This window comes from Galendromus occidentalis, unplaced genomic scaffold (genome assembly GCF_000255335.2).
Source record: "Galendromus occidentalis unplaced genomic scaffold, Mocc_1.1 scf7180000077522, whole genome shotgun sequence".
Classification (NCBI taxonomy): Eukaryota; Metazoa; Arthropoda; class Arachnida; order Mesostigmata; family Phytoseiidae; genus Galendromus; species Galendromus occidentalis.
The window spans coordinates 274,327-300,337 of NW_003805510.1; the positions used below are offsets into that span (position 1 = coordinate 274,327).

Genomic DNA, 26,011 nt, shown 5'->3' on the forward strand with positions numbered 1-26,011 from the left:
GGAGCTCTCGCAGGATGCCAGAAGACCGGTCTGAACAGACTACATAGACGAGATCACGGCTGAGCCTGGCATCTCGATAAGGAACAGGACTCGTTTGTCGGTGGGTGAGTGACAGATTGATCGCTTGATTGACACATCATGGAATCTTCAGCGAGCCGCTCCCAGACACAAAGCGCGAATCGAGTCACGGAAGAATATTTGGCAGAATTGGCAGACCGTTCTTCCGGACCTGATGCAGCAAGCCATGTTCACTGACCTTGTCGGATTCGAGCGGGATGTCCTTTGGAGAAACTTGCACTGCTCACCGAGGCGCTCCTTCATTTCATCTCTGCATTCTCCCGAGTCAAATATCTGCTCGAATCGTAGGTGTTGATTCCGCGTGCGTTTATCCGATCCCGCCGAGGTTGCCGTGGACCGAGATCCATGAACCGACAAACCGAAAAGTGGGGTCACATGGCGATCGGAGACCTGCCTGTCCACTGCAGAGCAAGTGTGTCTTGCACAGATACAGGAGATCACGCGGATGAAAGGAGCGAGCGATCGGCTTCTTTCTGAAGTTGACCCCTTGTCAGTCAGGCCGACGGTCGCTGGGTGTTCTGAAGAGAATTCAGGCTGATAAGGAGAAGTTTTCCGTGCGATAACTCAGCGGCAAACTGCTGACTTAGTCCCTCGGTCGGTAAGTCAGTCAAGCAACCACCGTGGCACCTTGTAATTCCTCATCAGTCTATCTACAGGACGCTTCTCCCAATGCGGCAGACATGTTGTCACTCTAGAGCTTGGCGACTTTCAGCGAACGGCTCGGGACAGGTTGCGCGGCACAAAGTGAAGAGACAGCACTGCTTTGAAGCTATTCGGTCATAAGAAGCGAATGCTCACCAACGATGAGCGGCCGCTCGCAGTCTCTCAGAGACTCCCAAAAAGTTTTCCGATCGAAAGTCCGGGGAGAGTTCCTCCCATGGAATCCAAAATCCCTCGGTCGGACTAGAGTCAAAACTCGCCAGCTTTCCGCTCTAGCGGGGTGCGGGAGAGCGGGAGGATGCGCGGGTTACAGACCCGCCTGGAGAAGAGAGTGCACTGGGTGATCGGCAGAGCGGCGGCGATAGCAGCAGCAGCGGCGGCGGCAGGGAGGAGACAACCTGCCGATGGTCTCTCTGATCTCTTGCTTGCCTGCCTGCCTGCTTTGCGGCGCGTATCCGATGACGCTCGTGAATATCAGCGGGAACCGCTTTCCCTATGTTGGAGTGTGTGACTGTTGGGATAATACGTCGATGCTTTCTGTGCAGGCGACCTGGGGGATAGGTTGGTGGAAGGGAACGAGCGGTCGAGCGAGTCATCGGAGGGTTGCGTCTGGGTTGGCGCGGCGGCTAGGGACTGGATCGAGGCTGGACAGTTTTTTTTCAAAAATCGCGATCGGATCTTTTCGACTGATTGAATATCTCCTTGTATACCCGGACCTATGAGCTCGGAACGGATGGATTGACTCGGAAACTCTCTGAATAAGCGCACTCAATTTCTGACAGCTGGCATGCTGTTTATTTTCCCGTCTCGACCTGAGCCCACCTGACTGGATTTTACAAGTCGCGGATCATTCCAGAGATTGGGAATCGATACAACCACACATTTTCCTCGAAGACCATGACATTCACATCAATAAATATGCTTCACAATACATCAAACAATCCTTCGACCCCATACGCAAGTGATCTCGGGAGGTCATTCGCGCAATCGTTCTCGAATTCTTCGAACTGAAGAGCCTCAAATCCTCCACGAAGGCTCCCCGACGTTCATCACAAGCATGTTGGCGAGGCGGATAATTGGAATGATGCGATTATCCCTGCTTTGAGGACGGGATAATTCGTCGCATGAGCGTTTCCATCCGGGACGCTCCGGAGAGAGCTTATAAATTACGCGGATGACTCGACGCTTTTCTCCCTCGCCGCACGCGGACTCAACGAATCGAAGATCACGGTGCCAGGGGGAGCCAGATCTCGTTTCGACGCTCGTTGATGAAATACACCATGTCATACCGAGCTGTGTAGAAATAATTTTTTTCTATTGGCACATTGTACTTCTTCATGCGGCGATAGAATTTCTTCGCGATCTCTATCCATTCTCCTTCACTGGGTCGGCCGGCGAATTTTCTGTAACGGAGAGCTAATTGAATATCACGGAGGTTTTCCTCGAAAACAGCTTGGATACGGGAGATTCCTCTCGCTGAACTCACTTGACGAGATAAAGCGTTGCCGGTTCATTCTCCACAACGACAGAGGGATCGTTGGCTTTTGGTGGATCCTTGTAGAGATTCTTCGGTAGAGGGAAAGAGAGTGAATATTCTGCGTTAGAGCGGCCGCCTGCCCCCCAATAGATCTTCGTTCGATGGGGAGTAGTCAGATCGACAGTGACGTCTGGAAGATAATGAAGTCCGCATTCAGTTCAACCTCGAGCTCCCCGTGATCGTGAAATCGCTACGATCTCTCGGACTGAGTACAGGGAGCGACATCTAAAGTGAGTGAGACCTAAGCACCGAACGAGCCGGACTGACACGACCTCGTGGAGAAACAGAGAAGTAGCTCCTCCTCGGAAACTGCGAACGGTCCGAGCTCAGATCTCCTCGGAAATCAAGAGCATTGGATGTCCCACGGCTCGGACTCATACTGATGGAACTAGGGTGATATGTATATGATCCACTTATGATAGTCTCTCATCCTACTTTGCTTGTTGAAAGCTTGTATGTAATATACGAGCTTCATGAAGGATTTGCGACTAGCCTCGTACACACTGGGAGCCCGAGTCCTGGCAGTTATCCATTTTGACGGCGGATACAAACGCTCCTCGAAATCCTGCCGACAAGAACATGCAAAGCTCGAATGTTATTCTTCCTCATCACGGGTATTCTAACGAAATATAAGCATTATTCCAACTCGAAATCAAACCCTGGTATACCAGCGGCCAAGCTCGAGCCAGCGCCCCGCCGGCATCCTTGTCGACTAAGCAGAAATCGGGTACTTTGCTTTGCTAGCTAAACATCGAATTGAGAAGCAGGCTATATGTAGATGGAGTCCGCTACATCTGATTAGCAGTCGGATTATCGACAGATCCGCGGGGTAACGGTCGGGCGATCGCTTAATTATCAACCCGCCCGTCCCTCAATGCATTGGCCGCCCCACAGCCGGAAGAGTCTCGGATCTGCTACCGGAAAGGATTGACTGCATGCGTCATGCAAGGTCGGCAGCTCCGTGACAACGGACTTTCTGATTACCAATCACTTATATCAATGGCTCGATATACATACGAGCCCGGAAAAGGAACGCGATCGGTGCGGAAGATTGATTGAAAACACGACCGGAAGCTCCGGAGGTTTCCGATCGAGCGGATTCTAAATGGTCGACAACCTGAGCAATCGATGGCTCGAGAAAATTAAAACATTTGTGCATTTTCGCCATGAATCTCTGCTCCGGAGCCGCATCGTCGACAGAGGCTGAGCAGGTTGAGGCTACTCCACTAAGTTTGAGATGTCCGAGGTTGTGTCGGTACCTCTTCGTGCATCTGCTTTCCGATCTATCGCCGGCACGCTCGTCGATAGCATTCCTCCTCCCTGACATCTGTATTCTATCCGAAGGCAGAAAATTCTAGTGACAAGTCATACTCACGGTTCCGTTCCTGATGATGGTGTAGCCGATGCACTCGGTGCCTTTGTACATGCATGACCGGACGAGATCCACTACGAGCAAGAACATCACAGTGCGCGACAATAGATGAGCCCGGCACTGGAAATCGAAAGGGACAAGAATTTTCGGGCTCGTTCAGCCGCTCAAAATAATTTCCTTAATACTTACCATCGGAACGTCGGTGTCGGTTACGAAGACGAGAACTGGGACCTGCTATCACAACCGCGCTGCTCCACGCGTGGATCCCTTTCCTACACCAGCTGGGAGGAAGTGTTCAAGCCCCGATAGAAATAACTTCCGTCAGTCGGACGGGCCGTCATTCTGATGAAGGGGTTACGATCACGTTTCTCGCTTTCGGCTAATCGTAGGTACCCCAGGCGATCGTGCCCAACCAGTGGTTCAGAAACCTAGGTCTTCATCGGATACCTTTTTTTCTCCGGGCGGTGCATCAGCCTCACTTCCCCGTCCTGATCTCAGGAGCTGAATCGGAGCCTTGTCCGAGGCATTCGCAGGGAGTGAAGCGTCTCTCGGGGATACTTCGAAATCATGTCCAAATATTTCAGGCTTGCGGCGGAACTTCAGTGCAAGAACGATGGACTTGCGTTCCGCAGATTCTTTCGCTAGAGTAGCGCGGCGGTTGATCATCGTTGTCGAGACCTCGACCATTCGTCGTTGAACTCTTCAGTATTCGAGCCATTTCTATGAGTCGATACACACAGAATAGTCCGGGATATTATCACGGGGAAGAACTTCCTCCGCGTACCGCCGCTTGACGGAGGAGTTCCGGGGGTTGACTTCAAAGATCATGATCGATCTTCAGCGAAAACCGTCGTAGACAGTCCAATCTGACGCTGTGTAATCGTATGCCGGAGAGCATATGCTGCAGCGACGACTGCCACTCATCCCGTTCTGGGTTGACGGCCGAGCCCTCCGTTTTGCTTTTGGGGTGTATCGTCATTCAGCTAACGGGCGGGCCAGTGCCACCACTTCAGAAAAGTGGTGGCGCTTGTTTGGAGAATGAGGGTGACGGATCAGTCATCGTGGACGCGCGTAGCCTCCACTGCGGAAACGATCATATTTCTGTCAACGAAAATCGCGCCGCGCTCGAGGAAAATATACTCGGATGAGCTGACAAGCGACAAATCCAGATGACAAGAAGCAAGAGTCGAGCGGTGAGCGTTCCACGGATCCCTTACCTTTTTCCGCATAATCGCGATGAGGAGCGATCATCGCTTTTGAGTCTGGCTTTCTGTCGTCAGCAACCAACCACCAGATGAGTTCCCCAATGCATCGACACCGTGGTCCTACGCCGACGGCATCTCCGCGGTATGCCGCCCTCCGTCGGATCCTTTCGTCTCGCAATGTCCTCGATAACAGCGACGGGGTCCAAGAGCTGAGGGTAGAGGACCCAGGCAGCTCTTGGATGAACTCCAGCCACCAGGGTCGAAGCTTCCGCTGCTGTTCCCGATTCCGTCACGACTCAAGCGTTCCCCTCAAATTTTGGAGGTGATGACGCCATTTTTCCCTCGATTCATCACGGAAATGTCTCCGAGAACGAGCTCTCTGGAGGCTCCGTCCCAGCGCTAAACTGCCTGATTCTCGCCTCCTGTCCAAATGGACCCGGGTGGGAGCGGACGGAATTCGGCGGGTATTCGCCTCTTTAAGGAAATCGTTCGAATATCGCAGCTCATGATTCATTGCATCCGAAATGCCAGTTGGCGTGGCACATTATTCGCGTCATCAATCATTGATCTGCTCCCCCGATCATTGACCTATTATTTGGCTGAGCTCTCTCGCGATTCACAGGGAATTTGAAGACTTCGGATTGATAATTTCGCCTCACCTTCGCGGCTGTTCCGGAATCTCATCGGCAGGTCTTGACATTGTGATCGATGCTGATTCGTGCAACCCGGATCCCGCATTCATCCGGGAACGAATATACAGGGGAGCGTGATTCGTTGACTAAGTCCAGCGATTTTGAACCTCTCTCCTTGTATCCGCGTCCCCCTGATGGAACTGGTAAAATGAGAGTTCTCAGCTCGTTTGTGAGAATAAAATGATTACTGTGTGGAAGGAGGGGGAACTCTGGCTGGGATACTGTCTCTGACTAATTTTCACATTTCGAGTGCATGACAGCGGTGTATTTTTCGCCCGCATCGGTCATCCTTCTCTTCCGGACGGCTTCGGCAGCGACCTCTCGACCTTAATCGGTTCCGACCAGGCTCTCAAACAATTCCAGTCTCAAGGCCCGATCCCCAGACGCGTCCAGAGAACTCGTTTTTCGGAGTCGGTACATCGATAAAACTCACGAAAGCATCAATGAGCTATGCGGATCCCATGCAGGATTCCTCATCATACGGGAGCCCCGTCTACCTATCAAATATGCAGCAAGGACAATTTCGAGGTGCGGATGCTTCTTAGGGGCGCTTCCACGAGGATACGATCACAAGAAATTAACTTATCAGGCCCAATCTCGGCTGCCGAATAAAGGCGGCTCCTTTTGAGTCTTGTCTACTCATTCATCAATATCACAGAATCAAAAAATCAAATGCGGATCGCCTTCGATATCTCTTGATTTCGCTCCATAAACTTGAGAGTCAATGAGACCCGGAGCACAAGATCGGTGTGGTGAGCGGTCAACTTTCGTTCGCTGACCGCCGTGTGGAATTCTCGCAGTCTAGCGCTCGGCGCGGACGAGCGATACCTGGATTCCGAGCGCGTCCAATTTACTGTGCACGGAATAGTGGTAAATGTCGCCCTGGTTGCCATATACCAGACCTGTTGTTTGTGCTGTGTGCTGTCAGAGAATCGTCAGCTGTTCATAACCGAAGAAGGCACATAGGTTGTCAATACCGTTCACCGTGAAATTTATCTTCAGAATCAACTCCCTCTGTGCAGATTCCGATAGTTGTGAGCTTCCGTCGTCATGTCTGGTCTCGGAGAGACGATACGAGAAAATGCTGGAGCTTTCCTGGCGACTTTACAGAAGGATCCTCTCACCACCCTTGTGGGCCAAAAAATCGGTAATGCTTGGTATCATATGGATTAAACTGGTTGAGCCAGCGAAACACCCTACGCAGTTTGAATTTTCGGAGGGATAGAATTCGTTATCGAGGCGATGGAACCGTCAGGCTTGGGAGAGCTCGATTCCCAATTGAAGGACCAGACTACCAGTACCACTAGATCCGCTCCCGATGTCCGAGCCTGAATTTTCAAGTTCTTAGTCGCGGCTGCTGATCGAGGATAAGCATTTATGCTATCTGCTTCCCTAACACCCAATCCTATCTGGATTCGAGACTTGGACCGGAGGGGCTTCGTGAGAACTCCGAACGATTTGTAGTCGCTGTGCTCATCGCCTGACTCACGGCCCACGAACGCTCCCGGCTGTGGCTGGGAGGGCTCAGGTTTGGTGATATCCATGAATGACTTACAGAGAGCCGCTTCCATACGCTACTCGAGATTGAGCGGCCTGAGGGCATTAATGCGACGGTGTACTCGCGAAAGCGCTTCCTCTGGAGGACTTAGTCCTCAGGATTATCTATACAGATTATTCGATTAGTCGATGACGCCCTTCTTCCACTGAAATTCTCGGATGTAATTCACAATGCCCGAGATATCATTGGTGTATCTAATTATTCCCCATATACTCCGCAGAGCAAGCTACAGATGCCTCCCTAGCATCTGAGAACTGGGCCTTGAACATGGAAATATGTGACATCATCACCGAAACAGATGAGGGTCCAAAGGATGCTGCCAAGGCCATTCGGAAGAGACTGATGACCAACGCGGGCAAAAACTACACTGTTGTCATGTACACCCTGACTGTAAGCCTTGTTCCAGCACAACACGTTTTTGGCGCGCAGAGACTATGTCTGCAGAGGTAGCATATTCCGTACCTGTCATGAGAGGGTAAAACTGACACAATCAAGAGATCGAATATCTGTTTCCGCCTCCCAGGTCTTGGAAACTTGTGTGAAAAATTGTGGTCGCCGTTTCCACCTCGTCGTCAGCCAGAAAGATTTCGTGCAGGACTTGGTGAAGCTGATCGGTCCGAAGAACGACCCACCGACAGCTGTTCAGGAGAAGGTTTTGTCTCTCATCCAGAATTGGGCTACTGCCTTCCGGAGCAATCCCGAAATGCAGGGAGTCGTACAAGTGTACACAGATTTAAAAGGGAAGGGCGTCGAATTCCCACAGAGTAATGTCGAAACCACGGTTCCTATACATACACCGCAGCGAACGGTCTCATCGCAGGTGAGCGAGACTATTCGATGACTTCAGTGCATCAGACAGATCAATATTAACTTCATCAACCGATTCCATTTGATGACGACTGAATTCCTTCATTCATCCTCATGGGGCGACGATTATATCTTTTGTTTTCTCGACTTTATTGAAGGAATCCCGAGCTTCGTCCGCGGCATCGGTCCGCTTAGGCGGTTCAGCCATGCACGGAGAGCTAGTGATACCGACACCAGTTCAGCTCACTCCCGAAGCGACACAGAAACTGAAGGCAGAGCTCGACATCGTACAACGCAATATGCATGTTTTCGGTGAAATGTTGAATGAGCTGGAGCCCGGCTACGAACATCCGAGGGATTGGGATCTACTCCAGGAGCTTTTGAAAACATGTCACGCGATGCAAACTCGTATCGTAGAACTTGTCGATAAAGTTTCTAACGAGCAAATAACCAGCGAATTGCTCCGACTCAACGATGAACTGAACAATTTGTTCATCCGATATGAACGGTTCGAGAAAAGACGGTCGGCTCTCGTCTCGCAGACACGTTCATCGATATCAGCTACAAGCGCCACGCCGACCACGTCTTTGAACAGTCCACAGAAGAGCTCGGTAGGACAAGCCTCGGCGGCACTGATCGATTTCGAGGATGAAGCGAGTGCGATGCAGAAGCTGAGTGAGTATCAACTCTGGGGACTAGGGTGGACGATTAGATACGGGCCTCGGTCGCGGGATCCCCAACGATTTCTCGGTGCACTTTCGGGTTCCCGTGGACTCGCCGAGAATCACCGCCGCGGGTAGCCGCTGAATTCCGCTGGTTACACCGCAACCGCAGCAAAAGCCAATGCCTGATGATGATCCGTCGCTAAAATGATTGATTGGTGTGACTTTGACCACCTTTAGGTTTATCGGAAGCTGGACCAGCCACCAAACCAAAAACGCCAACCACAGTCGAGTCTCCAAATGAGGCGGATGAATTCGAAGCTTTTGCGCAGTCTCGAACAGCCAAGGTTAGTACGGGACACGAAACCGGTTGTGCTCCCGAACGGCAAGCATTTGGATCAATCAAGGAGTCCTCGTCGATACCGAGAAACCGCGCTAGCGCTCAGGCGACGCCGACTTCTCGAGTTGAGAAGTTGGGACTCGCTTCGGGGGATTATCTCGCGTCGCAGAACTTAGCCAGATAAATGCCTTGCGAATCCTACTCACTCACGATCAGTGGCTGAGATTCCAACGCGACGCGATCTTCGAGTCGTCGTCACGGAATCGATGCTGCTTTCCGTCACAGTGTACGATGAGAACCTGATCTATGCTCAGCGAGGTAGGGATCGCCTCGGGAGATCGCTCAGTCCCTCCGTGAATGTGACGACAACGCGTCACGAACTTCTAGCCATACTCCTGGATCCATTCGGAGACAGCCTTTGATTACCATCGGCTGCCCCACGTGAAATTCAGTTCCTTCTCCTTGGTTCCGGCCGATGGCTCGAGGCTTTCGAGCTGACCGTAGTTTTTTTAATTTGTTTCCTTGAGTTCGGTTTCTTCTGTTGCATCCTCAGTTCGCCGTTCCCGGAGCCCCGACCAACTCGATGCCTGATAACGCGAATGACTTCCAGGAAATGGAAGAATGGCTCGAAGCTCAGGTGGATAATCTCGACCGTGCTCATGATTCCGTACCCATACCGATGTTTTTCCGCGCTAGTTCTGACCTTATCGCCTTTCGATTCCACATCTCACCTTGTGCCGATTACAGGACGCTACCGAGAACCCGCCACCTGCGAGCAGCACAGGGGCGGTTTCATCATCAGACTTCGACCGTTTCCTTCAAGAGCGAGCAGCTGCGGCCGATAGATTGCCCACAATACAGGCTCAAGCAGGTCCAGCCAAAGAAACGAAAAAAGACGACCAAAATCTGCTTGCCCTCTAATGGGTCGGGCCCCTCGCTTCCACTCGCAGTGATTAGCGGCTTTTATCTACTTTCAAACCTCTTCGATGATCCGGAAATATGACTGATGTTCCCCCTGGGGATGAACTCCGAAGGACGAGTTGAATATTGACTGTTCTCTGATACCCTCTCATTCCTCTGGCAAGCACCTTGTGGATCCATCCGATATACCATAATTTCTAGATGCGTTCATTTGGAAAAACGGAATATTTTTGAATTGTTTGTTCTGATCTATGATATGTTAGAAGAGAGTTTTCGACGCTGCTGGGTGCTGGACTCGCGACCTCGGGTCAGAATCCAGGGAGACGATCTGCATTGCACACTTCTTGGGATTCTGGGTCCGAACCGCCAGTGAAGATCGCTTTCCCCACCTTCCCTTGCTGTCCAGAGCTCGATACATGGACGTTTACTTTTGCTTCGCAATTCCTCCAGCCCGCCGAATCTGGAGGCGTCTCATCGACGGTCCGCGGCCCCCAGTGATTCTTGATGATGTTTCCGAATTCCGGATAATAAATGATCATTTCTCGGAACGGTTAATCTGTGGACTTTATCTCATTTTCTCATGGTACAAGGAAAGCTGTCAGTAATACGACCGTCTGGGGTTGTTGAGGGGATTTGGTCTGAACCTGTACGCCAACATCATTCGTTTACGATACGCTTCGTACTCATCGTCTTCGGAACTGAGATCGCCGACTTTCTGAGCGCCTAAACCCCGCTGCTCTTGATTACCCTGATTGGCGACAGGAACTTTGATTCCGGAACCCCCAGCTCCGAGACCCTGTCCCTCGCTCCAACCCATTTTTTGCAGCATCTTGAAGCCTACGTTATCTTCTTTCAGCTTATTTTCCTCGTAGGCATTGAAATCGACCGACTGGCCGTTGCGGAGACGATCGTACCGTTCCATGAACTTGTCAAGCTCCTCAGATGGGAGGAAATCTCCCAGGTGATGCTTTCCATAGGCGTTGTGTGTGAGTGTGTCGGCCACCCGCTTCGTCTTCTCCATCTCTAGAGCTCTGCGCTTGTGCTCCCATGTGCCTCCTGGAAAGGGACAGTTAAATGGAATGTAAGAGATAAGTTCTCCAAAGTGCACTCGCGTCCTAGCGCGGGAAATAATCGAGCCATGAGGCTTCCTCAATTTCACGAACCTTCGACCTCTTCATCGGAGTCATATTCGTACTTCACTCGACCCGCCTCGTCCAGCGCTTGCTGCTGGGCTTTCTTTGCTTGCATCAATTCGAAAATTGCTCGCATCTTGCGCTGGTCTTCCAGCTGCTTCCATTGCTCGTCAGAGAGTTTCGTCGATCCATATACCTGTCGGGTGAAGTATGGAGTAAAGTGACTTCGCCTTGAAAGACTCCGCAATTCTTGCGGACGGATCTGTCTGATTCCGGGAAGCCGGCGTCTGACCTGTTGAGCGTAGGCGAGCAAAGAGGGATCGCGCGTCTGTTCATCGGACCAGTCCCCCCAACGAGACTTTCTCTTCTTCCGTTTGATTTCCCGATCGACTTCGCCACGCGCCATTGGTAGAGCTCCGCTCTGCTCGGCGCGTTCTTTAGCAGCAGAGAGCGCTGACACTCTGGAAATCGCAAGACCAGCTTCAGCACCGATACCAGTGAAGTGAGAAACAATCAATCACTGCCGAAAGCTCCGGCGACTTTCCTGCAGGGGAGCCCCATCGGTTCATCGGATGGAGCGTCCGGGCGGAAATTAATGCACTAGCCTCCTGAATTGATTCTCAAATACCTCTCTTGATAGAAGTCGTATTCCGCACCCGATCGGGTGGCGAGGAAAGACATCTCGTTCCCGCCGGCTGCGACTGTTTCGGCGTTCTTTCCGTTCACTACGACGGCTATCGCAAGACGCTCGATGGCGCGTTGTCGGTCTTTAGGAACTCCATCATCTGTAGCAACAACATCTCCTGTGGATTCCTAAGAGACGGCGGATTACTTCTTGTTCTGGAGACAACATCGGCCCAGCGACGTTCAGCCAGCACCGTACCTCGACAAGTCGTTGCTGAGCTTCTGTTCGAGCGAGTTGCTGATTGTTTAGTTTGAAATTGAGCTTCTGCATTTTCCTGAACTGTTCCAGGAAAGAGCCGTCGTTCTTGAATGCGTTCGTGACTGCAGCTGACGTCGCGTTAGATTGATTTCCGGAAGGCGGACCGGAGTTCTCAATCGCACGTCCAGAGCAGCCCTCCGACTTGGGCTCGGCGGATTTGTGCTGTTTCCTTTCATCTTCCGAAGCCGAACTTGGCCCCGTCCGGGAACTCGCGCTCGCTGCATGAGTCGCACCGATCTGAAATGAGAGTTGAATTGATTCGGTTCCTTTTCCAACAGGGATGGCGGAGCTCTTACGCGAGGACGGTCGCTCTCGTGGATGAATATAATATCAGTATTGGTATTTACCGATGCTCCGGCGCGAAGACTTGACGGAGTTCCTTCCCGCGTTTCCATCTCACTCAACTTCTCCGCGTCGAACGCCCTCCGTCATAATCAGCATTCGCCGTCGTTCCCCATGAGGCTGGCGTCACTCGAAAATCCACACTTTCACGACATCCATCAAAGTACGAGGGAGCATATATCCCACAAGTAGACTGATGATTTCTATTCCTCGAATTGGGTGCGATGAATCAGTCCTCCACAGTGAGGATTAACGGAGATCGCTGAATGTTTCGTGCCTCGTGCCTTCACCAGCGTCTTCTGAAACAGTGATTTGATTCACTGAGGAAGGAAATACGAACACATTCACGGCTGGCCTGTGGTTCTGTTTTCTGCTGCCCTCTCCCAGATATGATGTAAATAACAACAGTGTCCGCGGATAATTTCGAAAGCAGAAGCACTGATCCGAGATCTCTCCGAACACGCGCACCTTGTCTCGGAAAGGTGCCGCGAGAAGCTTTGCACCCAGAACCAGCGAAGCTGCATCGCTCCTCAACAGAGAACTATCAGAGGAAATCGCAGGATCGACCTCGGATCACGGGGCTTTTCGGGGCCTTGTGGGAGAGGGGAGTTATTGATATAGCAATATGCTTACAGCTGTTTGGCGCCAAAATAAGTGTCCCGCTGATGATAGCCTGGAAAGTTGCTTCAAGCAGCCTCCGGTGTCTCGGAGGAGATTCTTCGAGAAGTGACCACGCTGAAAACTATGTCGCGCCGTTTCAACAACACCGGCAGATATGTGGCGGATCCAGCCAACTCCAAATCCGGTGCTCAAGCCTTCGAGAAAGGGTACTGAAATCCCACTGTTTAAATAGCGCGAGATAAGATTTTCCCTTATTCTCCTCGAGCTGTGCTGGCGTATTCATGCATCATCATGCAGTTGGGTAGTGTGTCATCGAATGATTGAAGACCAATCTTGAGATCGCAGGGAAAGATTCGGTTTGCGAGCGCTCTCGCCTCTGCTGATATTTATCTGGGAATCTCTGTCATATGAATCCGCGTGAAGGACGAGGGGAGCTCGAGGCTTGTCATGTTGTCTTTGATTAGGGAATCTGGTTTCCGATACACACGTTTGAGAAGGTGTACCTTCACTCGATTTCTCGACGATGCGCTTTCATAGATTGAAGGTTTTCAAGCGAAGTTGACACCCGCTGAACATGGACGAGATAGATCGGACCTGCACGGCGAGCCTCAACAGAGACGTTGGAGCTCGGAGTCACTCAAGCTTCGAAGCTGTAGGATCGAAATCGGGCTCTCTGGACTCCAAGCGACGCGAAAAGATATAGCCAATCTTGAAATAGTCCTGTTATTACCCCGACAGAGACCCTTCGGACAAACGACTCGAAACCTCTCTCTTCAATGACAAGATCGATGCCAGATACGGCTTCGAGAGATGCACTGAAGCCACGGAACGAGTGGGTTTCATGGTGAACTTCCAAGCGGTGAGTAGGACACCCCGAATGAACTCGTCCTCAACATTGTTGGGGAAATTCCCTTCTATCATGTTTTTGAGGAATTAGATTAAAAGAGGCGTGGTATGAAGAAACCATGAGTCTTGATATCGAATCACGGGGAATAATCTCTTCCAGACAGAGATCTTGGATGAAGACAAGCGCCTGATTGCCGCCCTCGATTGCTATTTCTTGGAAGAGAATGGGACTAGATTCAAAATATCCGTGCCATTCAAGCCGTACCTTTACGTCTTGGTGGCAGGAGGGACCGAGCAAGAGATCTCGTCGTACCTTCTGAGGAAGTATCAGGGCTATCTCTCTGTGTGTGAGATGGTCATGAAAGAGGATCTCGACCTGTTGAACCATTTATCCGGTTTGAAGCAACAGTATATAAAATGCACGTTTTCGAACACGACCGACCTCCAGAAGGTACCTATTTCCGAAGGCATATAACTGATTTCATCAGTCGATCATATTCCTGCCTGATATCGATATTGTGACCAATTGGAGCTGAGATGCCCCTTATAGGTTCGGAGGGAACTGTTGCCTATCGTGAAGAAGAACAAGCTCGACAAGACATCGGCGGCTGGCGCTAACTCAGATGTCCTCAAAAATATCCTGGACATGCGCGAACACGACGTTCCGTACCATGTGCGAGTCAGCATCGATCTCAAATTGTTCGTTGGACTATGGTACACCGTCAAAGTGCAGCATTCAAAAAGTCCAATCATCACCCGAAAGCAAGACCTGCTCGCTACGCCGGTAGGTTCCCGTCGAACTCAGGACCCGGGATTCCCGTCGCGAGAATTTCGCTCTAATTCTATGAGGACTCGAGGACTTCTCATGCATCAGGGCGTGATCGATTGTGAATCTCAAATTCCAGGATATATGCGTCCTGGCCTATGACATAGAAACCTCGAAACTGCCTTTGAAGTTTCCTGATTCGGCGTCCGATCAAATTATGATGATATCGTACATGATAGACGGTCACGGGTATCTCATCACGAACAAAGAGATCGTCTCAGAAAATGTGGAAGATTTCGAGTACACGCCAAAACCCGAGTTTCAAGGTGAGTCTATCCTACGCGTATTCCCCGGCTGGGAACCAGGAGCAAGAGTGGGATTGACATTCGCGGACCTTTTTCCTCCACAGGTCAATTCACCATATTCAACGAAGAGAATGAAAACGCTCTACTCGTGAAGTTCTTCGACCATATTCTCGACGTACAGCCACTGGTCATCGCCACTTACAATGGTGACAATTTCGACTGGATGTTTGTCGAAGCCAGAGCGAATTTCCACAAACTAGATATGAACAAATACGTTGGTTGGAGTAGAGGTCGAGAGGGTTTCTATCTCAGTAGAGCTTGCATACACATGGACTGTTTGCATTGGGTAAGCCGAGAGTATTCTCTGGAATCTATTGGTGGGGCGCGGCACTTCTATCAATTGTTTCCTCACGAGGGACTGAAACAAGAAAAATTCTGTTTCAGGTGAAGCGAGATTCTTATCTTCCGGTGGGGAGTCAGAATTTGAAAGCGGTAGCGAAAGCTAAATTAAGATACGATCCGGTGGAACTCGACCCGGAACTCATGGTAGCCATGGCGCAAGACAACCCTCAGGTGCTGGCTAACTACTCGGTGTCCGACGCTGTGGCAACGTACTATCTCTATATGAAGTACGTACATCCGTTCATCTTCGCTCTTTGTACCATCATTCCGACCCAGCCGGACGAAGTTTTACGGAAGGGATCTGGAACTCTCTGCGAGTCCCTGCTCATGGTCAAGGCATTCGAGGCCGAGATAATCTACCCCAACAAACAAGAGAACATATTCAACAAAATATCCGAAGACGGCCATGTTCTGGATCAAGAAACCTATGTTGGAGGTCATGTGGAGGCTCTCGAATCTGGAGTTTTTCGAGCAGACATTCCATGTCGGTTCCGGCTGGTGCCTCAAGCCTTCCAAAAGCTCATCGACGAAGTCGACGAAACCATGAAGAGGGCTATCACCGTTGAGGAGAGCATTCCGTTCGAGTCAGTTCAGAATTTCGACGAGGTCTGCACAGATATCAAAACAGCTCTGGCAGGCCTTCGGGATTGCCCAAATCGGCTGGAAAAACCGATCATTTACCACTTGGACGTGGGCGCGATGTACCCGAATATTATTCTTACGAATCGACTGCAACCATCTGCCATGGTGGACGTGGCCACCTGTGCCGCTTGCGACTATAATAGGTGAATGAAGCGCTATTCCAATCGCGAGGACCATTCCCGTATCATATGATATGACTCATATTGTATGTCGGGATACTTATACTAACGAAATGAAATCTATCTTCAGACCCGGCGAAAGATGCCAGCGGACAATGGAATGGACCTGGAGGGGCGAGATGATGCCGGCCACGCGTGCGGAGTTTCAGAGGATTCAGCAGCAGTTGGAAACCGAAACCTTTGTATCGCCGATCAATCCGAAAAAGAGAGTTCCTTTCCACGAGCTTTCCGACGAAGACCGAGCCGCGATCGAGAAGAAGCGTCTTCAGGATTATTGTCGGCGAGCCTATTCGAAAATTCGCGTAACGAAAACTCAACTCAAAAAAACCACAATCTGTCAGAGAGAGAATTCTTTCTATGTCGATACTGGTGAGTGACCTAAACCTCCACCTGAAGTTCGCACTCGAGACGCGATCCTGCTTTTCAATGCGAGAACCGTATCTTCCCATCAGGAAAATTCGATGCGCGACTGTTTTCAAGGCATTGTCCAGATGTTGAGCTGTTGAACTGATTTTTGATCCCATTCACAGTGCGACAATTCAGAGATCGGCGCTATGAGTTCAAGGGACTCCTCAAAAAGGCCAAGGGGTTGGTGAACGAGGCGGTGAAACGGGGAGACGCAGCTGAAATAAAGTCAGCGAAGAACCTAGAAATCCTATATGACTCTCTGCAACTGGCTCACAAATGTATCCTCAATTCATTTTATGGATACGTGATGCGGAGAGGGGCCAGGCAAGTCTTCCCTATGTATTGCTGACAGTTGGCATTTCCTGTAGCCGTCGGAGTGAAACTCACCCTTGAAAACTCTCGCTCCAGGTGGTACTCGATGGAAATGGCAGGAATAGTTTGTCACACTGGTGCGGGTATCATCATGAAAGCTCGAGAATTGATCGAGCAGATCGGCCGGCCGCTGGAGTTGGACACGGACGGGATCTGGTGCGTTCTACCAGCGTCGTTCCCGGAAAATTTTGAGATTCGCAGCTCATTCGAGAAGAAGCCGAAAGTTGTGATCTCATATCCTGGGGCGATCCTGAACATAATGGTGCAAAAACTTAACACGAACGATCAATACCACGAGCTCGTGGACCCGGTGAAGAGAAAATACGAAATTCGAGAAGAAAACTCGATTTTCTTCGAGGTCGGTACCCAGGTCGATTCTTTGGAATGCCGATTCGGAATGTCGCGAGAAATCGCGCCCCCTGCCCACCTCACGGAAGGAATCATCTCTCCTTTCTATGCCGTCAGGTCGATGGGCCCTACCTGGCTATGGTCCTCCCCGCTAGCAAGGAGGAAGGGAAAAAACTCAAGAAGCGGTACGCTGTATTCAACTTCGACGGCTCTCTCGCTGAGCTCAAGGGCTTCGAAGTAAAACGACGTGGGGAATTACAGCTGATAAAAATCTTCCAATCCTCAGTCTTCGAAGCCTTCCTGAAAGGTGAGCTTCCGAAATGACCTCGATACGGCAGGGGTAACGATATGAGCATGTCGGGGAGGCTGAATTCAAGTAATCGACAGTCGCATGATGATTTGTCGTCCTCCATTGAAAGGCGAAAATTTGGAAGAATGCTACGCATCAGTGGCGAAGATCGCCGACTACTGGCTTGACGTGCTGTATTCGCGGGCTTCGACGATGCCCGACGAAGAACTTTTTGATCTGATTTCCGAAAATCGCTCCATGAGCAAGAAGCTCGAAGACTACGGCGCTCAGAAGAGCACATCCATATCGACCGCCAGAAGATTAGCCGAGTTCCTTGGAGACCAGATGGTGAAAGACGCGGGACTTTCGTGTCGCTACGTCATCGCTAAGAAACCCGAAGGCGCTCCAGTCACTGAAAGAGCGATCCCCCTCGCAATATTCCATGTAAGTGAAACTGTAGGACGAGCGATGGTTGCAATCAAATAGAGAGCATGACGACCATCTTCGCGCACGATACGAGAGTACGACCACGACGAACAATTCTTTTCGAGCGAGCTAAAAGAAATAGGAGCTTCTTCTGTACAAATCATATACACTCATCTGTATGGACTTTATTCCCCTCGTGGAATTCGTCCTCTCACGCCGTCGTCGATCAGAGCCCGCGGCTCCCCGAACCCCCAAGGTCCTTCCGAAAGCCAACAATCTGACCCTGTCCCGGTCCGGCAGCTGCGTGAGAGACGAGCGACTTGAGGAATGTGAGTTGTCCTCAGTCAACCCTCGTGAACAAGAGTACAATGCAACCGATTCTCAGAACACTCCCGTTTCGAAGTATGGCGCCCCCTTCGTAACCGTTCATGGGTACTTGCATGCCCATCAGATTATTCTGCTCACAAATGCATTCTTTCGGCGAGCCGTTGACGTCGCCTAGCGCATCGTTGGCCTGATCATCGTCGTTTGACGAATTGTGGTTCTTGTTCGAGCCACCGTGTTCAACGTTTCCGTTCTCCACACCTCCATTGAGATCTTCGCGATCGGATGTTTCCGACTTAGGAACTGCAGGCGTACTACGACCTGCCGCTGATAGCGTGTCTTCTGAATCGAGGGCCGACTCCGTCTTGAGCTGGAAATCCAATCGTGATTCATATGCTGGTAACATTTGCCGAGCATCCAAAATGTCATGGAGCGTTCGATGCTGATTGGAAGACTCGCTCGTGAATTCGGCGGCGGCTTCGGCCGCGGCGGCTGCAGCCATTGCCGCCTTCTCCGCCTTCGACTTGCGTCCGCGTTTCAGTGGAGCGCGCTTCTTGTTCTGGAAGGAGAGAAGGGACGAGGTTGAAAAAAATTAATCCAGGTCCAGGGGCATGATCGGGCTATTGGGTGATTATGAGGTTCTTGGCCATCCCAGAAGGTGTCTGTACTCACGATTTTTCTCTCTTTGAGAGAGAGGCGGACACTGTCCGTCATTGTCTTCGTTTCGCCCTTGATCAGGTGTTCTATGTTGTTACTGTGCAGAACACCGTCAACATACGTGCCGTATTCACTGTAGTTGATGAGCTCGTACAAGTCCGTCGACTCATCGAAGAAAATCACCGCATGATGTGCAGAGGCGTATTTGCAATTGCCGTAATACTCGAGGTTGATATCGGCACCCGAACTTTTGCCCACAACAAGATGAGGTTCTACAATACAGATTTGTGGTCCACTCGATCCGAGTCCCGGTGTGAGGAACGCTCTCGGCGACACCGTTATCATCTCGGTCTTCTGCTGCTGCTGCTTGGCTTTCAGAGGCCGCAGTCGATCCAGCATTCTTGCCGCGAGCAATTTCACCGTTGATTCTCCCAGATCGTCCACAGTGACGTTCTCAAAGTCGAAAACGCGGGGGTTCATCGTTATCAAGCCGTTGAGCCAATCACCACGCTCTCTGCGTCCCCTCGCCAATCGGTACATTTCTTTCACATGGGATGGAATGGCTACACGAATAATTTCACATTCATGTGTTCGCTTTCGATTGAAAGGCGGATATTTCCGCGAGTTTTTGTGGAAAAAATCTATCATCACTTTCTGCTCCGTGACTGAATTGCAGCAGTACTCATCCCATAGTTTCACTCGCTCCGAGTGCTTGTCTGAAACCATTTTATCGTCCACCATGTGATTCGGATGATTGGGGCACATCCAGCGGGAGAGAGGAATGGTGGTCAGAGGGGGATCTAAGCAGTCGGCGTGGAACATCAGGGGACAATAATCACATTGGATCAGCGGTCCGACTCGGGCCGACTTCTCGCAGGTGAAACAGGTACGCACGGGCGTGGGTACCAATCCCTGGTCGAGTCTGGCTAATTTCATCTCTCGCAAGCGTTTCTTCGTTGGTTTGCCAAAACCAGCGAAAACATAAGGCAACGAAACCTCCTTGCCGAGTTGGAACTCCTCCGAGTTGTCGAACTCTACGGCCTTGATCAGCATGTCGAAGGCGTGACTCAATTGTGGCTCTTCCTCGACCGGAGCTTCTATCGTGCCGGCGGCCGAAAATGAAGTTGTGGGAACTGCGTTCTCCGAGGTTGATTGGCAATTAAAACAGGTCCATTTTGCTTGAGGCAGATTGTCGTCGTCCAACGGCGGATTATGACAAAGGGTATGAAAACAGCTGTTGCATCGGCTGCAGCAAACAAGGTCTCCGCCTTCTTGACACGAGGAGCACTCTCGATTGGAACCTGAGATAGAGAAGGAGTTCTCAATCGATATATCTTCAATCTCACAACGTTCCCACTCCCCGGCTTCATCCGTGCCCTCACTCACCGATGATGAGTATATTATTTTTCTTCTTTCGTATCTCTTTGCGAGGTGACGAGGTGATGCTGAGTATTTGCGGCATCAGCCCTTCTTGAGGGTCCCATTGTACAACGAAGTCTGACTTCGCGTATCGCTCATCCCGACGGCTAGGTTTGGAGATGGCTACCGGTTGGTCGGACTCTGGGCTCCTCGAAGAGCAAGGCTCTGGGCTACATTTGCGCGTCCCACCAGACATAGCCGCCGCAGAGTTGACGGGCACGGCTGTCGAAGAGAAAAATTCTTTCGCGATTCGGTCTCCACACTGACGGACGGCGGATGACTTCGACGTGAATTATCTCCCCGCTCCGAATTTCATCCCGAAATCAAATCCGGAAAATTGACACAACATCCCCGAACCTTACGGCGCGTTCTCGATTTTTACGGCTGAGGCATCATCACTTGTCTCTACAGCCTCGCTTTATTCGAATTTCGAACACAACATTCCCTGGTGGAGTATCGGCGGCCGGGGATGGATTTTCCTCTCCCGGTAGCATGCGGAATTGTTCCGTAGAAACGTCCGCACGACTTTGCTCACTTTACCTTGGTGATTTCGGCGATCGTCCCGGAGAACACTCTTGTGACACTCCTAATTTCCGAGCTTTTCGCTCTCAAATAAACTCTCGGGGTGCCATCTTTGTGATGATATTAGAGCGGGAAACTCAGACGACACACGCATCGACAACATGTGGTGCTTTCAGTGATTGCATTCAAGTCTGTGGTACTTTCTGGGCGGTCGAGTTTCGCTGGCGAGGGCGCGCATTTGAGCATCGAAATGGGTGATTTCCATTCGGGCCTTCCTTATCGCGTGATACTCCATACGTCAAAGGAACCGGAGTTTTGGAAGAGACTGCCTTGAGCTATCCGGTCCATCCATTCATAGTCTACGCTATCGCGTTGGAAAAAGTATAATCGCCTCCGATTTCACCTCGAGATTATTCGTGACGTCCGAGGGGGAGCTCTCAAGAGCTGGGGAATTCGGTTAGAATCGATCAGACTCACTGGGAGATTCCCCTCGGATCGGGAAAAAATTAGAACCTTCGATTCTCGGGCATTCTCGTCCCCATTTCCATAGCCTGCGATCATGGATCACTTCATGAGAATCGCGCACTTCGTCGTCGCTTCAGGCAGATATTAGGAATTACGGGACGGATTTCCTGCTCCCGACGGTCGGGCTCTCTACCCGGTTCCTACATAGATTGATTTCCGCAAAACCCTCAGAAGCTCAGCTCCATATGGGGGGTGGAGGTTCCGCGAAGCAGCATCGAAAGTGTATTATTATCCTAATATTCTTCTCCATCACCGAAAGGCTGAACCATCCGTTCGTCGCCATTTCCTGCGGAAATGGCTGAAGTGCTATGGCGATGACGACTTGGATATCCGATCAATTCTTGATTGGACCTACTACATCGAGAGACTCGGGTCAGCAATCCAGAAAATCATAACGATCCCAGCAGCGTTGCAACAGCTGAGGAACCCCGTTCCCAGGGTACCTCATCCATCATGGCTTCACAAGAAGCTACTCGAGAAGGACGACGTCCTCAAGCAAAAGAGGATAAACGAATTGTTCACTGCCAAGGTACATGAGGTATTTCATCATGATGATTCCATTTAGGCGCTCCTACGCTCCATTGCTTTCGATTCGTCCTGCGGCTGATCGAAAAGCTCCTTTCAGGAAAAAGATATAGAGGATATGTGCGGTGCAGCTACGCCCAGCTATATGGCGCCGGTTATGGCTGTCAGTCACAAACGAAGTCGACACGAGGACGCGGAGAACATCGACAAAAACTGGAGGGAAATTCTCGGACCACCGCCGTCTATTGGTGAAACGAGCGAAGATTTCGACAAGTGGTTGACCTTCCACAAGAATAAGTGGACCCATCAGAAACTACAGAGAGATAGACTCAAGAAACTGGCGAAACGGAACAAATCGAATTCTGCCCCGCTCGCGGCGCCGGGTGCTGAGTCTCAACCGCCTCTGAAAAGAGCGAAGACTTGCTCCGGCCTCAAGTCAAACACGCTCGGAGGGTTCTTGAAGAAAGCTCAGCAGAATCTCCTGAACTCGACCTGGCAGATCGTTCAGATAGTGCCCGCGGGCGAAGACGGCGTCTTCAAGGTGTGGGTCCTGATAGGGAATTCCGAGTTACGCCAAGTCCGCGTCGGAGTACCCCGTATATTCTATGTCAATCAGCGGGTACCGAAAGACACGGAGGAAACTACGATTTATCGTAAAGTTATGCGTCATTTACCCCGAGCGCATCCCGTTCATCATTTGTATGAATACGCCATTGACGAGTCCGTCTACATCAACAACAATGATGACATTGCCGCCGAGCTCGGTAATCCTTATATCGAAGGCATCTACGAAACTCAAGTGCCTCTGGACTTCCGACTCATCGTCAGTCTCGGTTGCTTGACGAAGCTCGACAAGCGATTTTACAGGTTAGTCCTGGGGGGACCCGCTCAAATTCATCTGATCTAAGGCGAGCGAGCAGATTTAGAGTGCATTCTGTCTAATTTTGCAGACAATATGCAGCTGAAAGCAGCGACTTCTTCGACTTGCGCCACCTGGAAATGTGTACTCTCGCAGAAACGGATTACCTCGAAGGAAACCATGTCAAGTATATCTTCCTCTACCAAAACCGAGAGGGTCACAAGCAGGTGTATGCGCTCTTCATCCCATCTGTCAAGAAAGCCTGGCTGAGTGTGGTGGACTCCGTCGTCACCGATCAGCTACCTAATCTCAACGTGGTGTACAACCAGGAGCGAGAAGCCAAGTGAGCTGCGGAATTCGCGAGCGATTTCATGGAGAGAAGAATTGGGAAATCGAAATTCGGACAGAGAGCGTTTCCCCTGAATCGAGTATTCTATCCGCAGAATCGCTCGAGGCGCAATGGAGAGTCTCGTTCCGGACCCGGGTTACGTATTCGAGTCCTCGGCCACATCCGACGTCCGTTCAGTACACAAGTTGATCCAGAAGCACCTGCAGCAATTCCTCGGCGAAAAACGCGGACCAACGATTCTCGTCGTTCAGAGCAGAATTTCAAACGAAGATTTAACTGTTTTGATGCCTCAAACCTGCGAGTTCCCCATAGTCCGTCTCCACGTTCAAGATTCGAAGATGCTCGATCATTTACAATGGCAACGCGTCGGATCCAAGGCAGCGATAAGACACTTCCTCAACGTCCAGACGATTCTGACAGTGAGTTTGGCGGCATTCGGTGTTCCGCGAAGATATTCTCACACAAAAACAGCGGATGAGATCGCTAATATGAGACCGTTTTCCTGCTCACAGACACAACTCGAACAGTGTCGGTACCTTCACGTGCCGCTCGGGAACCTGCCCGCGGACGCGACAAGATTCGGTTGCGACGTGTTCTACGCTCGCAATCTATTGAAACAGAACTTCCTCTTGTGGTGCTCGAGGTCGGATCGACCCGACCTCGGGGGCAAGGAAGCCGACGATAATCGCAGCATCGAACACGATCTATGTCTCCAAGTCAACAACGAAGGAATGTACACAACGACATGCGTCGAACTCGACCTTCAAGGCATTTTCGTAACCACCATACTCCAAGCGCATACTCTGGCAGAGCTCGAGGGTATCTCCAGCAACATCGCGTTCGATGCCGTTCAAGCCCAGACGGTGCAAGACATGGTCTCAGGTGAGCGATTTTTGTCCTGGTTAGCCGAGATGCCCCCCTTCCCCATTTCTTCTCCGTAAAATCCAAAAATCTTCCATCGAAAAACTCGTCACGATACGACGCACTCCGAAATTTTTCAGGCGGAGATCAGATGGGCTCCAATGTATCCGGCTACGATGAATCGTCACAGTGCGCGGGTGCTTTCAGAATATTGCGACAGATGGTGTCGGCCTTCATGAAAGATGTAGCCGTATACCAAAATATATTCGCCGACCAGCAACTATCGCATCTCTTCCGCTGGCTCAAAGATCCACACTCGTTGCTGTTCGAACCGTCTCTCAAACGGATACTCGATAATCTAATTTCCAAGATGTTCAATCAACTAGTGGCCGAGTTCCAACGTCTCGGCTCGCACATCGTCCACGCGAGCCTGTCGAAGATCATTCTGTGCACGAAGAGAAAAACTATCGAGGACGCTTCCGCCTACGTCGAGTTCGTGGTGAACTCCATGCGCAACAAAGAGCTCTTCCATAGTGTTGACTTTAGCGTCAAACAGGCCTATAAAATCCTCTTATGGATGGATCCCGTGCGTATACAATGTCTTCGTAGCAATGAATGAATATCACACTTGAGCGATGAGAACTCCCAGGCTCAACAATAGCGGGTCGATTTCGTCTCTGGTTTCCAGTCGAACCATGGAGGTGTCCAGAGGACCGCGGACGATTCGGAGGACGAGGTCCGGATGCTCTGGAACATGAGCAAATTTCTGTCTACGCCTTCGTTGACAGAGAGCTTCAACATGACCGTCGGCGGATACATAAACGCCCTATTCCAGCATCTAGAACAAACTCCACCTGAGCAAAATTCCGTAGAGTACATACAAACTCTAATCAGGGAGGAATTCTCGCAGAGTTTGATGACGTAAGGGGTAGCTCATGACTTCAATATCCTCATTCGGCTAGCTCTCGTCGATTCTCGTCGAAATCTCTGCCGACACCTTTTCCGAAGACTTGATAATACTATCGGTTCTCCTTTGTACTCCTTGAAAGCTCTATCTCGACTTCTCGAACGAGATCATGGTGATGAGCGATGAGTTGATCAGAATGACATGGTTCTCCCGTCCGGTTCCAGGTTGACCCACAAGCTGCACGAAAAGTATCCGACGGGCGAATTTCCGAAGAATGCTCTCATGAAACACACTGTTGCACGGGTATATTCGCCATCCTTGGAGTTCGTCAAGATGATAACAAGGGTACTCTCCGTCGACCAAAACATAGCCCAGTTCGTTAACAGCAAACTGAAACGTGATCTGCTGAAACTTTGCGGCGGGGTGGGCGCCTTCTCGGAGAGCGCCATTTGGCACGACCCGTGTCTCTCCTTCGTGCTATCACAGGTATCAAAGGAGAGGTCTTCAGAATCTAGAAAATACCATCCAATGGTATCATCGATCTCCCCTATTCGGTGATCACTTGAAATGATTCACTTATCATGAGGAATCGTTCTATTGCAGGTCATATGCACACAGTGTAATTGCGTGAGAGATCTAGACGTCTGTCGAGACACGTATACGGCAAACGGACAGTGGTTCTGTCCTCAATGCGAGTCATTGTACGAAATGGCCTACATCGAGAGTCTGATGGTTGACTCGCTGCAAGTTATCAGCGCTCGGGAAGTTCTTCAAGATCTACAATGCACGAAGTGCAATATGGTAGTTGCTCTTCCCCTTTGGGAATTGCCGTTGGGGCAGTTGATTTTTTTTAGCTATATAAAACAGCGAGTTTTCTATCATTGAGGGTTTGCTCTTCGATTCCAGGTCAAAGAGAAGAATATGAGCCGCTACTGTGAATGTGCCGGTTATTTCAAGAATATGACAGAAGTTCAAAACACTAAAGAGCTCTTGGACACGTTCGCAACAATCGCCACGTAAGGATAACAATTTTCTTTGGCTTGATCGAACGGAATCCGCCCTGTTCAAATTGGACATCAAGTCGAAACATTCGATTTCAGAGCGTTCAAAATGGACATTCTATTGGAGCACGTGAAATGGACGCGCTCCGTGAACCAGTGCGATTAGAGCTCATGACGGGACTTTGAACTTATGGCTGTCGATTTGAAA

At 50.6% G+C, this 26,011-nt stretch overlaps 4 protein-coding genes across 4 annotated transcripts; 2 read left to right on the top strand and 2 right to left on the bottom strand.

Annotated features, from left to right (window-relative positions):
* Positions 1-1,516: 1,516 nt before the first annotated feature.
* LOC100898085 (heme-binding protein 2) lies at positions 1,517-3,761 on the bottom strand. The gene is made up of 4 exons (XM_029112630.1): positions 3,651-3,761; positions 2,711-2,840; positions 2,225-2,405; positions 1,517-2,141 (listed from the first exon to the last, which is right to left on the bottom strand). Exons 1-4 carry the CDS (start codon positions 3,735-3,737, stop codon positions 1,964-1,966), a joined length of 576 nt encoding a protein of 191 aa, XP_028968463.1. The 5' UTR covers positions 3,738-3,761; the 3' UTR covers positions 1,517-1,963.
* Positions 3,076-10,381, top strand: LOC100905299 (target of Myb protein 1). Its single transcript, XM_018641069.1, has 8 exons — positions 3,076-3,104; positions 6,475-6,691; positions 7,323-7,492; positions 7,626-7,922; positions 8,068-8,584; positions 8,812-8,918; positions 9,465-9,548; positions 9,659-10,381. Exons 2-8 carry the CDS (start codon positions 6,595-6,597, stop codon positions 9,830-9,832), a joined length of 1,446 nt encoding a protein of 481 aa, XP_018496585.1. The 5' UTR covers positions 3,076-3,104; positions 6,475-6,594; the 3' UTR covers positions 9,833-10,381.
* LOC100898224 (SURP and G-patch domain-containing protein 1) lies at positions 10,371-12,499 on the bottom strand. Its single transcript, XM_003747471.2, has 6 exons — positions 12,256-12,499; positions 11,849-12,145; positions 11,594-11,778; positions 11,258-11,426; positions 10,996-11,161; positions 10,371-10,888 (listed from the first exon to the last, which is right to left on the bottom strand). The coding sequence occupies exons 1-6, from the start codon at positions 12,301-12,303 to the stop codon at positions 10,431-10,433; spliced, it is 1,323 nt and encodes a 440-aa protein (XP_003747519.1). The 5' UTR covers positions 12,304-12,499; the 3' UTR covers positions 10,371-10,430.
* A 495-nt stretch (positions 12,500-12,994) lies between these two features.
* On the top strand, positions 12,995-25,994 carry PolE1 (DNA polymerase epsilon catalytic subunit 1). The gene is made up of 23 exons (XM_018641056.1): positions 12,995-13,077; positions 13,610-13,730; positions 13,878-14,168; positions 14,268-14,501; positions 14,623-14,809; positions 14,893-15,134; positions 15,233-15,975; positions 16,082-16,380; positions 16,542-16,743; positions 16,828-17,149; positions 17,257-17,446; positions 17,559-17,872; positions 21,561-21,830; positions 21,927-22,693; positions 22,777-23,028; positions 23,129-23,453; positions 23,547-23,916; positions 24,036-24,481; positions 24,584-24,816; positions 25,027-25,288; positions 25,406-25,603; positions 25,709-25,818; positions 25,903-25,994. The coding sequence occupies exons 1-23, from the start codon at positions 12,995-12,997 to the stop codon at positions 25,967-25,969; spliced, it is 6,528 nt and encodes a 2,175-aa protein (XP_018496572.1). The 3' UTR covers positions 25,970-25,994.
* Positions 25,995-26,011: the final 17 nt, after the last annotated feature.